Here is a 14,951-nt window from a genome sequence, read left to right as displayed (position 1 = left end):
CTTCTGTTCTTCTCATGGATGGACTACGTCATATAGGCCCAAATACTTATTCATTAAGTAATTGACACACATACACAACCTTAAAATAATAAACTTAATACCCTAATTAAATTGAGCGTAAACAGTACGTCAAGAAGAAGATAAAAGCAGCCCTCTCGGCACCTCAAGAAGGCACATGATGGATGCACCATCTAGAACGAGCACCGCTTCTAGGCTATTGACAAATTTCCTAAGGTATTATTTGAAAACCCGAAATTGATTTCATTTTCATGATTTCAGTTGTAGAAATCAAAATATTTTAATTCAATTCCATATTCAACTACAAAAAGTCGTTTGGAGATCACATGGAATTCGATTCCAGATTTCAATTTCTCAATGGCATTTGGGAATCCATAGAATTGGAAATGGAATTCGGCAGGTCGGTATAGGTCGAAGTCAGCAAAACCATTTTTGTAATTTTTTTATTAGAAAAAAAATAATTTTTTGACATAAAATATTTGCAATTAAAAAAAATTATAAATAAAAATATTGCGATGAACTTGCATTAAAAAAACGTAATCAAATAGAGATGAAATTGAAATGACAACTATATGGTAGAAATTTGGGAGTGCCAAATTTTAACTAGATTAAAATTGAAAAGGAATTGCGTCCAATTCCAAATTGTTGGCTTTATAATTAAATGATTGTTTATGATTGATTGTTGGCATGTAATTGTTTTTGGAATTGATGGAGATTGGTTGGTTGGATGATTGTTGTTGAACTATGTCGGGAGATGGTTCCATACCCATGTTCGCCCCTTGTGACCCCGTCACAAAGGGGGATGTGCACATTATGGAGCTGGGATCGCTCGTTACGATGAGCGAGGATTTGGTGGGCAAGGCTGCGGTCCCCCACTGGCGGTGTGAGTTACCTGTTGCGATGGGTAACATGACAGGGCTACACACTTTAATGTGTAGTCAATGATTGATGATTGTTGGAGTTGGAGATTGTATGTTTGTATTGCTGTGTTTATTCCACTGCGTATATTATATGGATTGTACAGTTGAGTGACCTCGTTTTATGTTTCAAAACTGTGGCGATCCATTCGGGGATGGTGAGCAGTTTTTTAAAAGGTTGGATTTGATGTTGCTTTCGGGGTATGGACGGGATCGAGTCATCACGCTGGCGCTTATGCTAGTAGTCTTAACAGTAGTTTCAGAGTGTTTTCTTTTATCATGTTGTATAATCGTAAAGATACACCTTTATAAACGTTCTGTTATTATCTTTCGATATACTTACCTCGGTCAACCGAGACGGTAACGCCCTTACTTACTGAGGAAGGTCTGGTAGAGGCTCCATGGTAAGGTGTGGGGGGGGGGGGGTTAAAAGCAGATGGTTGAGGAAAAAAGATTATACATCTGATGCATGTACTAACTTATACATCCGATGTCCTCAAAATCTCCATAATTACTGGGCTAATATGTTCATTCTACCAAGTGGAGTCATAGCTCGAATTAGGCAATTTGTAGGTATTTCTTATGGGATGGAGGGGTATATTTCATTAGATCCCCTCTTGTGTCATGGGAGAAAGCATGCAAGCCTAGAGAACAAGTGGGATTGAGTCTTAAAAATGATGCAGACTGGAACAAGGCAGCAGTGGGAAAGTTAGTCTGATGCATTGCTACTAAACCCGACCATCTTTGGGTCAGGTGGGTTAACCACACGTACATAAAAGGGATGGATTGGCTGTTTTATGAACCTCCTACCAATATAAGTTGTTATTGGAGGAGAATCTGTCGAGTCAAGAATTTACTCATTGAGGCTTATGAGCATAATATGTGGTCAGTTAAGCAAAATAAAAATTACACCATAGCCAAAGGTTATGAATTCTTAAGGGAAAAAGGTCAAAAAGACAATTGGCACAGTTTAGTTTGGAACAAATGGACCGTACCAAAGCATAGTTTCATTTCATGGGTATACCAACACAACATGAACACCATGGAAAAACTGCACAAATTGAATATAAGTGAGGAGGATACCTGTTTAATTTGCAGGGGCAGTACGGAATAAATTGAGCATCTATTCTTCAATTGTCCCTATAATAGGAAAGTTGTTGTGAAGGTTAGGTGAGTGGCTTGGGATTTCGATTCCATTCCATGACCTACTCAACCGGAGAATGGGGATCACGGGTTCAAAGCTCAAAAGGGGGATCGTGAATGCTACCATCAATGCATGCATGTACCACCTTTGGAAACAAAGTCATTTTGAGTTCACTCTACTTCGACCTTCCAAAGTCGCTCTTCGAGTTATAGAGGAGATGAAGAGCAGAGTGAAGGCCATAGTCACAAGATCTGAGCTTTGTGAACCGGATTATTGGTGATTGAAGCTGCAAAGAAAATGAAATTTAAGGAAGATGATGGATTGTGAATTGGGGGAAAATGTAGAGTTCCAATTTTCAGGTTTCCCATTTGATGTTTGTTGTCTGAAAATTTTGTTGTAGGATGTTTGACGTTTTGTTTTGTTGGGTTGTAGTTTGGGCTGTTGTATTGATGGCCCAAAGGAACTCGTGTATGGTTTCAATGTTTATTTATATACTACTTACCTTTTACCAAAAAAAAAAAAATCATACCTAATATATATTTGTGTTTATGTCTATTTTTTCTGACCTTTTTAAAGCTTATAAGGTAAATTTTAAATCTTATAATTTTTTTTAGTTATATTATAATTTTTTGAGCTTAATGTTTAAATGAACGAACTCAGAAACTTTATAATAAAACAAATAATATCAATACTATATATTAAATCAAGAAATCAAGGGACTTCAATGTAATTAAAGAAAGTTATATAAATTAATTATACTATATAGTTTTAAATCAATAGTACCGTGTGATGGACCCGATTAAGGGATCTCAATACAAATATTATATAGTTTGGTTTAAAATTAAATTATATAGAAGCGTGGTAATTTTCCTAAATATGGTCAATTTCCTTAAAATAAAATAATTAATTAAGATGATAAATATCCTTAAAATAAAATAATTAATTAAGATGGTTAATTTCAAGGAGACTAAAAGAAAGAAGATGCATGGTAATTTTCCTAAATATTTATAGAAGACTAGAAGATGATCAATTTCCTTAAAATAAAATAATTAATTAGTATAAACATACACACTTATGGTATTAATTATTATCATCATAAAATTATATATTAAATTTAAAATCTATGCAATTTTATTAAACTTTATAGTTTATTAGATGTATAGAGATGTTAACTATTTAACATACTAAAATATAATAAGTAAGTTATAAATAATTCAACTTAGATTCTGATACCGTCGTTTAGTACCAAAAATAAATACCTAAAACAACTAACAGAAGTTAGCGGAAGTAGGGTCGATCTCCATAGGGAGGCGGTCACTATCTACTTGTTAATTCTAGTCTGTCTACGGTCACAATTTGGGGGTTTGAGTATGAATAAACTAAACTAATAAGAACAAGGGTAAAGAGAAAATAAAGATAGAGATGCCAGGATGTCAGGCTATCACGGTATTACATAAATCAGCTAAAGGTAGGTCAGTCGATCTAATGTGAGAAGGGTAAAGGAAAAGTCCTTCCGGTCCGCTATCCGCCCTAAAATACAACTAGCTTAGCTTCCGCCCTCACTAGTGTAGTCTAATGCTCATAACAGGTCTATTCATTCCAATCTTCCGATTTAGGTCTGAACTTAACCAAATTAACTAATTCAGTTGCATGCATTCAACTAAACGATTATAATTAAATTGTTAATGAAATAATTTTCACATTAAATCTCCTAAACCAACTATCGCATCATTGCTATACTACCATGACCACCCTAATCCTAGCATTCAAGAAATTAGCTATGCATAATGAGAACGAGAGCGAAAGATAAAGTAGAAATAAACATAATAAAGAGATAAGCAAGAGAGAAAAAGGTTAAAATAGAAAGAGAGAGTTACAGTGAATTAGATCCGGAAAAGAGAGTAACAGTAGCGTTCAACAATAAGAGAGGGAAAAGTAACTCCCTAGACCTAATGACGTCTTTCCTATTTATAGGAAAGACAATTATTAACCTAATACGATATTAAAACCCTGCGGCAGACAGAAAAGTACTCGATTGAGTACTTTAAAACTCCTCTATCGAGTAACTTATAGAAAAACCTCTCGATCGAGTAGAAAACCTACTCGATCGAACACTATCAAAAAGAGGGCATTCGATCGAAGACAATAGGTGCTCGATCGAGCAAGATAGTTCTCGATCGAGTACTTTTCAGCGCACAATTCCTGCTTCGCGCACTGAACTTCAAACGGCCGCCATTTCTTCGTTACGTTGTCAAACAGAGTGTTTATGGTGGCGTTGGAAAGTTAAGAGGACGAGCTTTCATGTCCAATTGGAATCACTTGAAAATCCGTTATATAAGTCTAGATATGGCTCGTCAAAATAGGCACTAGTAATATGAAGTTCTTCCTTTGTTCGCCTAGCTATCTTACTTCTTTGCGCATCTCAGAATAGTAGTCTCCAAGATCCGACTCAACTCATCTGCTAAATGCATGCATAGGAACATGTTTTAAGCTTGATTTCGCTTCTCTTTGGTTCATTCCTGCAAATAAGACAAGCGAAACCAAAGTAGACAATTCGGGGGACATTTGTAGCTAAACAATACTAAATATGCGTAGAGATGCGTGCAAATATGGTACAATAAGTCTATATAAAATGCACGCATCAAACTTCCCCAAACCAAACCTTTGCCTGTCCCCAAGCAAACTAAATGCAAAATTAATGGAACGGAAAAAGAAAGCTCAGAGCTAGCTACAAATTGTCCAATTAAACCGATTTAATGCAGCAAACTAACACTTATAGCAAAACTTGTCAAATGCAAACGAGTTGTAAGATGTTTATAATAAAGCTGAACCGTCGACCTTGCAAGACCTTTAAAAATGGACTCTCACGTGTCACTCTTCTCTCATGAAGTAAAGGGTAAGCATATGAATGTAAGAGAAGAAGAAGATAGTCGCGCACCTAGACTACGACCCCATATAAACATGCATGCAGCTAATATGATACACAATTCTAGCTACCGTACATATACATTCCAACCAAACAAGGTCCCGTCACAGCCGAGGGCTCACAAAAGTATGGTAAAGTGAGGTAATGGGTAAGAAAAGGCAAAACATTTATGGGATTGTGAGGGTAATATCCAAGCTAGCTATCTAACAAAACCAAACAAAACACATCCGTTTCAAACTCATCAAAAATCAAGTATGAATGCCCTTTATTTTGGCATACAAACTCACTAACCAAACCAAACATACTCCTCATAAGATATAAATAAAGCATAGGAGTAAAACCGTCTCATTAATACAAACTCTTTTTTCATCTTTTTTTTTCATTCTTTTTCTTTCTTCTTTTTCACGGCTTTCTCTTTCTTTCTTTTTTTCTCTTCTTCACGTTTTTTTTTTCTTTTTTCTTTTTTCAATTTCAATCCCTTCCTCCATAAATTACCAACTCCAAGTAATGCAATACAAACCAAACTTGGCACAATAAACTATATACCGCAAAACATACACTAAACTAGCTTGACAAGGCAGACTTAATTTGGATGTAGTTAAGGGTCAAAAGGCAAATTTGGCTAAATGTGGAGTTTAATTAGTAAAATGAAAGAAAAAGAGAATGTAAGCATCTCTCTGCATGTGACACCAACCACTAACCCGAATGTATGTAGGCAAAAAGCAATTGAATTTCATAAAAGTGCAAATTAATGGTACATGTTATACAAGGAGTAACTACTCACAATCCTACATGAAACTGGTCATAAATGACACCAGTTTATAAGGCTCTAAAACTTAGAATATATGGATAGGTTGCCAAAATTTCAGGTCAAGTCTATTCGTTCAGCTAAATTTCAACATTAACTCGTAGATATGCAAAAGACAAAGCTAAAAGATATTAATTTATTACAAGGCTTAAGCAAAATAAGACAAGAGAAACCAAAGTAGACAATTCGGGGGACATTTGTAGTTAAACACTACTAAATATGCATAGAGATGCGTGCAAATATGGTACAATAAGTCTATATAAAATGCACGCATCAGGTTCCATAATATATAATATTGCATAATTCTTTCGATATGATTTAATGCATATATGTAATATATTTATATAAATATATAATCCTCTTAAAATTGCATGCCTAAGTAGTAAAAGTAATTTCGTCAGTAAAGAAAAGAATTGTAGTAACATTGGTTATAGTTATATGATAGTAATCACTCATTTGAATAGTGAAAGTAACAATATTATCAACGGGATTAGTGAGAGTGGTAGAAACAACAACGAGAGTACTGAAATAATCAATATAAATACGGCAAAAGTGAAATTATCAATATTAATGCGGAAGTAGTGACAGTAACAATAATTACGGCTGGAGTAGTGAAAGTAACAATGATTAAGGGCAAGTAGTGAAATGTTATTACTATTGTTTCATTAATAAGAGTAAAATATTAATAGTGGGAGTAGTGATTTTGTCTCAAAATTTATTTCATCGTAATTTTAGGATATGTTATAAAAAATATATTAATGATAAATTTAAGGGTTATGCATCTTTAAGTAATTTTATTTAATGAAAAAAAAATTAATGGTAAATACAGGTAGCCCGGGCGAAGCCGGGCACCAATACTTGTTTATACAAACTCGAAAACTTTATTATAAAAGCTCAAAAACTACACTATCTATTTTAGTACATCAGATTTATAATCTACTTACAGGTTAATTGACGTGGTATACGTATAATTTAATGGCTATCACCTATATGAGAGATTTACCCCGCGCACGTCAAAAATAGGGACTACACATTTCGTTATCATCCAAAATTTAAAATATAATGATACAAGTCATACAACTACCTAACACAAATGCTTAAAACTTTGCGTCAACTAAATTTCCAACTAGCTATATAATATAAGAAAGACCTATTCTTAATGTGAACTAGCAAGCATTGACTAAAACTTTGATGCTTACCTTACATGATGATAGAAGCAGTCATGAGATCATGTCAGTAATAGCACGCACATCAAATTTTGTACGACTACTTTGTACTAAAAGGTTGGTACATGATAAAACACTACATCTTATTCAAGGTATTTAGGAAATGAGAGTTGTTTTTTAATATCCGTCTTTTATTAATATTGCCCAAATTATGTCCTAAACTTTTTAATTTTAAGAACTTGTAATCATGAACAACGACCATAAGTACGGGAAAAATAAGGTAAATCAATCGGATTCGTTTTACGCATTTTAAATAATTTATTAAGATTAAATTAAATTAAGGATCAGTTGATGAAAACACCTTTTAATATTTCACTTTTTAAAACTTACTTATAAAAGTTTTTTAAAAACTTAATACCTTAATATGCATTTCATTCACATTTTGGTACCTTAAGTGGATTTAAGCCAAAAAAAATGTTGTTGTCATCTACTTGCTTAGTTGTTGTTGTCTACTTACTTTTAACTCAATAGTTCTAAGTATCAAATTCTCCTTTCTTCCAAGTATTGTCTAAAGTGTCCAAGGTTTTAAAAGGCTACAACCATGTCGTGTGGCCAACAAGACGCACCCACTACCATGACTTTTGGCCAACACAACTCCCCCCACCGGTACATCATACAGCAAACACGACACCGCTCCCCACTACGTGAGCGCCTAATACTACCCGCCCACTGTTACGATAACCCTACAAACGATTCCAATTGGGCATCGTCTTCTCCGCCGCATAGTCGTCTACCCTTGCCATGTATGCTGCACAACACACCCATGGACTACCCAAATTGTTGTTGTTGAATTAAGAGAATTTGCATATTGAATTAGTATTAATCCAACTAATCTTCCATCGATAAATAACAATATTAAGTTGATTAATGTGAAGGGTAATTTTGACATTTACTCGAGTGATAGTAGTAATCTACCGGCCACAAAAGGAAAAAGTCTAGGAAACTTATTCGACGTATTTTTTTGTTAGAATGAAATAATTATCTTCTAAAATAAAAAACAAAGAAAAATATTAGAAATCAATTGGGAAGGTGAGAGACACTTTCGTTTAAGATGGATACTTCCGTTTTAAATGAGAATTTGTGAAGACAGAGTATGAGATACTCCATTTAAATTTGACTTGACAATATCATTCACCCTTGGCAGCACACTTTACATCCAACACTCCCCATCACGTTCTAAATTTCTCTGGCTCACGGTCTCCTCTCTGCTTCTATCTTTTTTCTATTATAGAAGGGTTTTGATAACAATTATGGGCCAGAATAATGAGGAATGGCCCGCGATAGGAATCGATCTTGGGACGTCATATTCTTGTGTGGGGGTATTGGAGCACGGCTCCATTGAAATCATAGCCAACGATCAAGGCAACAGAACAATGCCGTCATGGGTCGCCTTTACTGACTCTGCGAGGTTTATTGGTGAAGCAGCTCAGAACCAAGGCTGCACGAACCCAGCTAATACCATTTTTGGTTTGTGCTACTAACCCACCTTTTTCATTCATTATGTTTGCTGTCTTCCTTTTTCCCAGATATACAAAGAATGTAAAGTCTAGTAAATACCAGAAAAGAACAATAATTCGTTTTGAAATATTGGATACATTCAAAATGAAGGATCAATATACGCAGCGGAAATAATAACTAACCCGATCTGTTAATAGATCTATTGCATTTAAATTGATGTAAACAAAAGTGAGAAAATAACATAGCTGAAATTAAGACCGATCAGCCATTATCTTTGAAAGTACAGGGTCTCTAGTGCATTTACACTGGGTACGATCTACACTATTAACCTTTAAACACTAGGAGATATGAGACTTCTTAAGAAACCCTTTTCTCTCTCTAACTTTATCCTTTTCTCTCTCTAACTTTATAGGGTGGAATAAATTATCGAATAAACCAATTCCTTTAAACCATGTATGTATAGAAAAGAATAAAATAATATTTTATTTTATTTTCTTATTTAAATACTATGTGACACTTTCTTTTTATTAATCGTATTTCCTATGTTAGCAGTTAATATAGTAATATGTCATCTAGATACTTTAATTATTATCATATAATAATATAAAGTTATCGTAAGTCAAATGTCAACTCGTAAGTGTGTGACCATCTAGGTTCAACGTTAAGTCACTAGTAATTAACGTTACCGATTCGATTGGCTCTGGGACACAATTCCAACAATCTCTCACCCAGAGTCAATCGTCTTAATGATTAATCGAGGTTGGCGTCTAACAACACTCCTCGACCACTGGATAACGTGAATATCAACATCCAATGAAGACGAACCTGGTTCAAGATAATGTATCATTTCCTTCCATCTTTCCAACTCCCGATCATCATAGGGTATGGTTAAAACTGTCAAACCCTTTTAGATGATCACTATGTTCCATGTCAATCACTATAGTTGGCGAATCGGCTTCAAGAAACTCATTTCTTGAACCATTCATCTGCCCTAGCCAAGGTGTTGTTACAACCAATAAGATTAATGACAACATAGAGTTCAAACTCGTTACCTCGAGTTGATGGATTCCATCGACTCACCACTAACTTAATAGGTACTCAATTACAACTAATCACCATTTAACTAGTATTTTTACAAACTCGATGCTATGCCTTAAAGCATAACAAGCAGTCAATTAATTACAATGATGATCTAAGGTCAAACAAAAAAGGGTTACATTCACTCCTTATGAGAATTTCCGCATTGACAGTATATAAGTAAAAACAACCATTTGGAAACCTCATGTCGGTTAGTTCGATGATCATATATCTATATGATCATCTATACACACAACGTAATGAATCCGATGAATACAGTTGTGCATATATTGGCCTATGTCGGTCATCATAGTCCCGTTTGATAACTCTTCAATCAAGAACAAATTTAGATCAAACCCTATGCTCATCTCTCATTATTATAATCTCAATTATAATGTCAAGCATACCGTTCAATCAAGGACTTATCACATATGGTTCTCAAACATAATATGTTAAAAAAAACGATGCCATTTTATTAATATATCAATTAATAATAAAAACAATATGAAATGTGTTAAAAAATACTCCCTCCATTCAACTCCACACTACCATTATCCTTTATGCACAAGTTTTAAGAAGAAATTAAAATAGTATTAAAAGGACAAATGTTTTATACAAAAAGTTCTTTATTAATGGTGAATATGAGTCTTGATGGGAATTATTGTGGGCCATGAGTGGCATTTAGTGTAAATATGGTGTTTTAATTAGGACAAAATAGGGTATTATTTTGCCAATTATAGAAAGTGGTAGTGTGGAATTGAATGGACCAAAATAGAATAGTGGTAGTGTGGAGTTGAATGGAGGGAGTATTACATAACGATTCGGTCTAGAGCATAATTTCAAAAATGGTCTCCCGCTTGACCTAGAGCCAATCACTCATGAACTTTAATCCTATGCTTTACTTATGCTTCACAATCTGAAGGATTTGCCTTTCCTTCTGCCTTTCGTACTTGAATATCACCATGTTTAACAATTTCTCTAATTAGATGAAACCCTCGCTGAACATGCTTAGATCGATGGTGTGACCTTGGTTCTTTGGCCTCGGTATTGTCACACAATAAAGGAACACCTTTCTTCACTATAGGAACTACACCAAGTTCAGCTAAAGCAACATCATATCCAGCTATATACTCAGCTTCAGAGTTGAATCAACAATAGTGCCTTCTTTGGAACTTCTCCAACTCACTACTCCACAATTCAAAGTGAAAACATAGCCAAAAGTGGGCATGCTATCATCCTTGTCTGATGAAAACTAGCATCAGTATAACCCAAACAATTTAGGTTATTATCTCCATAAATAAGGAATTGGTCCTTAGTCCTTCTCAAGTACTTAAGGATGCATTTCACCACTTTCAAATGTTCCTCGCTTAGATCCTTTTGGTACCTACTCGTCAATCCTAGCTAGCGCATAAGCAATAAGGCCTTGTATATGTCATGATATACATGAGAGCATAAGAGCTCCCACTGCGCTTGCATACGGGACTTTACTCATATGCTCTCTTTCCTCTAGGGTCTTAGAACAATATTTCCTAGATAGAGAAATTCCAGTGTCTATTAGCAAATAATTTTATCAAGTCGGTTTTTGTAAATTCGCTTGGTTTTTTTGGATCTGGTCAACTTTTTTTCAACTCTACCAAAATTCAACTGTAACCAGTGTTTAAAAACTCACCCGATATGTCTCGTATCGGCCGAGAAGTATCGGTCTCGATGGTTGCCGAGTCACGATACACCGAGATTTATCGGCCATTTATAAAAGGGGTCAAAATCGGCCGAGTTAAGCGAGTTGACTCGGGTATCGCCCAACTCGTTGCGATACGACCGATATGATTAACCGAGATTTTCTAATACTCACCTTGAAAATTGATTTTGAGTATTGTACAAGCTGGGAGATGGTGGTGGTTGTGAACCCCAATCATGGGGATGAAGGAGATAAAAGGGACGAAGTTGTGGAGACTTGGAATCATAGATGAAGGAGATGAAAGATGGGGATTAAGGACATGAAAGGGAATCAACGGCTCTTGTTTTTTTTCCTTTTGATGAATGATGATTGATGGTAGAGTTGGAATTGATGGTAGAGTTAATGGTAGAGTTGGAATTGTATAAAGTAAAATAAAGGTGAGAGTAAATGTTTATGGTAGATATATGGTGACTGGGGAGACGTGGAAGTTGTAAGTTTGTTGGGTGGGTGCCAGTGTGCCACTTGTCAGTTTATGGGTGGAGTGATCAATGGTGGGTGGGTAAAGTAACTTTTTTCAGTTTATTGTTTGGTTTATTCACTCCCATATATATGGAGCCATTTAAACACCTACATACTGATACAACTTAAAAAAAAAAAGCTATTTTAATCACTATTTCTTAATTATAGTAATTTAAAATGTTGTTTGTGAGATATTTAGTCATAATATAACATCAGAAATATAATGGATATTAAATATAGCCAAAAAACCTTGTAAAACAAAAATCGACCGCGACGAGCGATTCATGGTCCGCGACAAGCGGTTCAGACCGATTCCGTGACACCGTGACCGCGACCGCGATCGCGACCGATACCGAGATTTAAAACCCTGACTGTAACTAGTAAAATAATTGGAAAAAATCAATCCGATAATGAGTTGAGGAGCCATGCAAACCCATCTAGAACCTGAAATGACCCGACCCGATGATGGCTCGTTCCGATAGTGACCTGGTTGAATAATATACCCCATAATAAAATGACCCAGCCCAAACCCGACAAATCTATTTGAATGACTTGGCTCGACAACGACCCGAATCCGAGCTATGAAACGACCCTACTAACTCGGTCTGTAAGTGTCCCGTACCCGACCCGAATACCGTCATAACCCTATATGACCCGAACCTGGTATGACCTAACTCAATCAGACCGGACCCAAACCGACCCGACAAACCCGATTGCCACCTCTACTAGGTAGTAGTGACGTAACCAATTTTGGTGAACCTTGTTATATTTATGTCTCTGTTATTCTTATCTTTATTATTTTGTATCTAGTCCATATATCTTTCATGGCTATAAAAATCTCTACATTGTTACCAGTGAAGCCTACGGATTATAGAAAAGGATGTTCTGACTTTTTTTTTTCCCTTACAGTTCCTTCTACTCAACGTTGTGCATTTGTGATTAATTGAGTGCGTTCAATTTAGCTTTTAGTTTATTTCCTGTGTTATGTGGAACTAGGATGTTATTTTCCCTGATCTCTGACTTTATTTGTACATAATACTTGGTTACAGATGCAAAGCGGTTGATTGGTAGGACATTTTATGATGATTCGGTGCAGGAGTACATTAAATCTTGGCCATTCAAGGTTATTCCTGGTCCTGATTTTGGTGAAGACAAAAGGCCACTAGTAGTAGTAGCCTACAGGGGCGAAGAAAAACAATTTTCCGCTGAGGAGATATCTGCGATGATCCTCGTGAGGATGAAGCAAACTGCAGAGGCCTATCTAGGGAAGTTGGTGAATAATGCTGTTATTACAGTACCTGCCTACTTCAACGATTGTCAGCGTCAGGCAACAAAAGTTGCTGGTGCCATTACTGGGCTTAATGTGTTACGCATCATAAATGAACCTACAGCAGCTGCTATTGCTTATGGTTTTAACAAGATGACCTCAGACAGAGTTGTTTCGAAAAAGAATGCTTTGGTCTTTGATCTTGGTGGTGGTACATTTGATGTTTCTTTAGTCACTATTGAACATAACAAATTTGAAGTGAAGGCAGTTGCTGGGGACGGCCACCTTGGTGGGAGTGATTTTGACAATAGATTGGTTAGTCACTTTGTGAAAGAGTTCAAGAAGAAGCATAACAAAGATATTAATCAGAGTCCTAGGGCTCTTGGACGATTAAGGGTAGCTTGTGAGAGAGTCAAAAGGGCCCTCTCAATGACTACACAAACAACAATTGAGATCAATTGTCTTCTTGATGACATTGATTTTAGCTCGACTATTACCCGTGCCCGTTTTGATTACTTGAACGTTGATTTGTACAAGAGGTGTACTGATGTCGTTAAGAGATGTTTGAATGATGCTAATATAAGCACGAGTGATGTCGATGATATATTCCTCATTGGTGGATCAACTCGAATACCTAAGATCCAAGAATTGTTAAAGGAGCTCTTTGAGGGAAAGGAACTATCTAGAAACATTAATCCTGATGAGGCGGTTGCATATGGAGCAGCAGTCCATGCCGGGATCTTATGTGGTAGAGCTAAGGAGAAGGAGGTGTTTCTGGCTGATGTTACTTCATTATCTCTTGGTGTGGAGGTAGGTCCTGGCAACATGTCTGTCGTCATCCCAAGAAACACAACTATTCCAACAAGACAGGAGCGCACTTACGGAGTGGGACATGTTAAGAAGCCTAAGTATGGAGATATAGATGATTTGCCGGAAATTGTTTTGGAAATCCCTGTGTATGAGGGTGAGAGAAGTAAAACCGAAGACAACAATTTTTTGGGTGTCTTTGAGCTGTCTGGGATATTTCCACCCAATGGATCTTCAAGCTTGATTAATGTTTGTTTTGATATTGACATTAACGGAATTCTGAACGTATCAGCACAGGATATGAGCTCAGGTAATAAAAGTGATATTAAAACCATCAACCGCAGTAGACTTGCCAGTAAAGAGGTAGAGAGACTAAAGAATGAGGCTGTGGAGTACAAGGCTCAAGACAACAAGTATGAGCAAATGGTCATGGCCAAGAACACATTAGAGAACTATGCCCATGAAATGTCGCAAAGGTTTACCAATTGTAGCAATTCTAGCCAAAGAGTCGAGCCCAATGAATTGATGGCGATAATGGGGGCAATTCAGAGGATTCGCAAGTGGTTAGATCAGAACTCTAATCAAGTTCTACATGAGGCCATGTATGAGGAGAAGCTCAACGAACTCACATTAATATGCACGCCGCGTATTTCTACGATGCATTGAATTATGTACAGAAACCTTATGCTGGCCAACCTCTAACTAAATCTGGTTGTGATTAACATACTACATAACATGCACTGCTAAGTTATTCTATCATCCTAATTCCTTCAGCTCACTGGCGGCTATTTATCAACTCTAATCTTACTCATTTTGGGTATGAATTCTGGTTTGTTATTATCTTTTAAGTGCGTAGAATACATTCATGTATTACTTCCTTCGATTTAACATATTTATACTTTATTTTTTTTTGTAAGGAGTATTCTAATTAAATGTAACATTTAAAAGTACGAGGGAGTAAATATTATTCATTTTCGTACTATTTTCGAATTGACAGCAATAAGTATATATAATGCATGAACTATTATTTTGTTAGGTAACAATATAATAATTGAAGTATGTTCATGTATGACTTATGATTTTGTTATTGTCAAAAGCTCTTATTT

The 14,951-nt window shown here is 35.8% G+C and overlaps 1 protein-coding gene across 1 annotated transcript; it reads left to right on the top strand.

The window, feature by feature from the left end:
* The first annotated feature begins 8,193 nt into the window (after positions 1–8,193).
* On the top strand, positions 8,194–14,746 carry LOC141590952 (heat shock cognate 70 kDa protein-like). Its single transcript, XM_074411460.1, has 2 exons — positions 8,194–8,506; positions 12,821–14,746. The coding sequence occupies exons 1-2, from the start codon at positions 8,290–8,292 to the stop codon at positions 14,509–14,511; spliced, it is 1,908 nt and encodes a 635-aa protein (XP_074267561.1). The 5' UTR covers positions 8,194–8,289; the 3' UTR covers positions 14,512–14,746.
* Positions 14,747–14,951: the final 205 nt, after the last annotated feature.

The sequence above is a fragment of the Silene latifolia genome, chromosome 7 (genome assembly GCF_048544455.1).
Source record: "Silene latifolia isolate original U9 population chromosome 7, ASM4854445v1, whole genome shotgun sequence".
Lineage (NCBI taxonomy): Eukaryota > Viridiplantae > Streptophyta > Magnoliopsida > Caryophyllales > Caryophyllaceae > Silene > Silene latifolia.
This window is presented reverse-complemented; position numbering and strand designations above follow the sequence as displayed.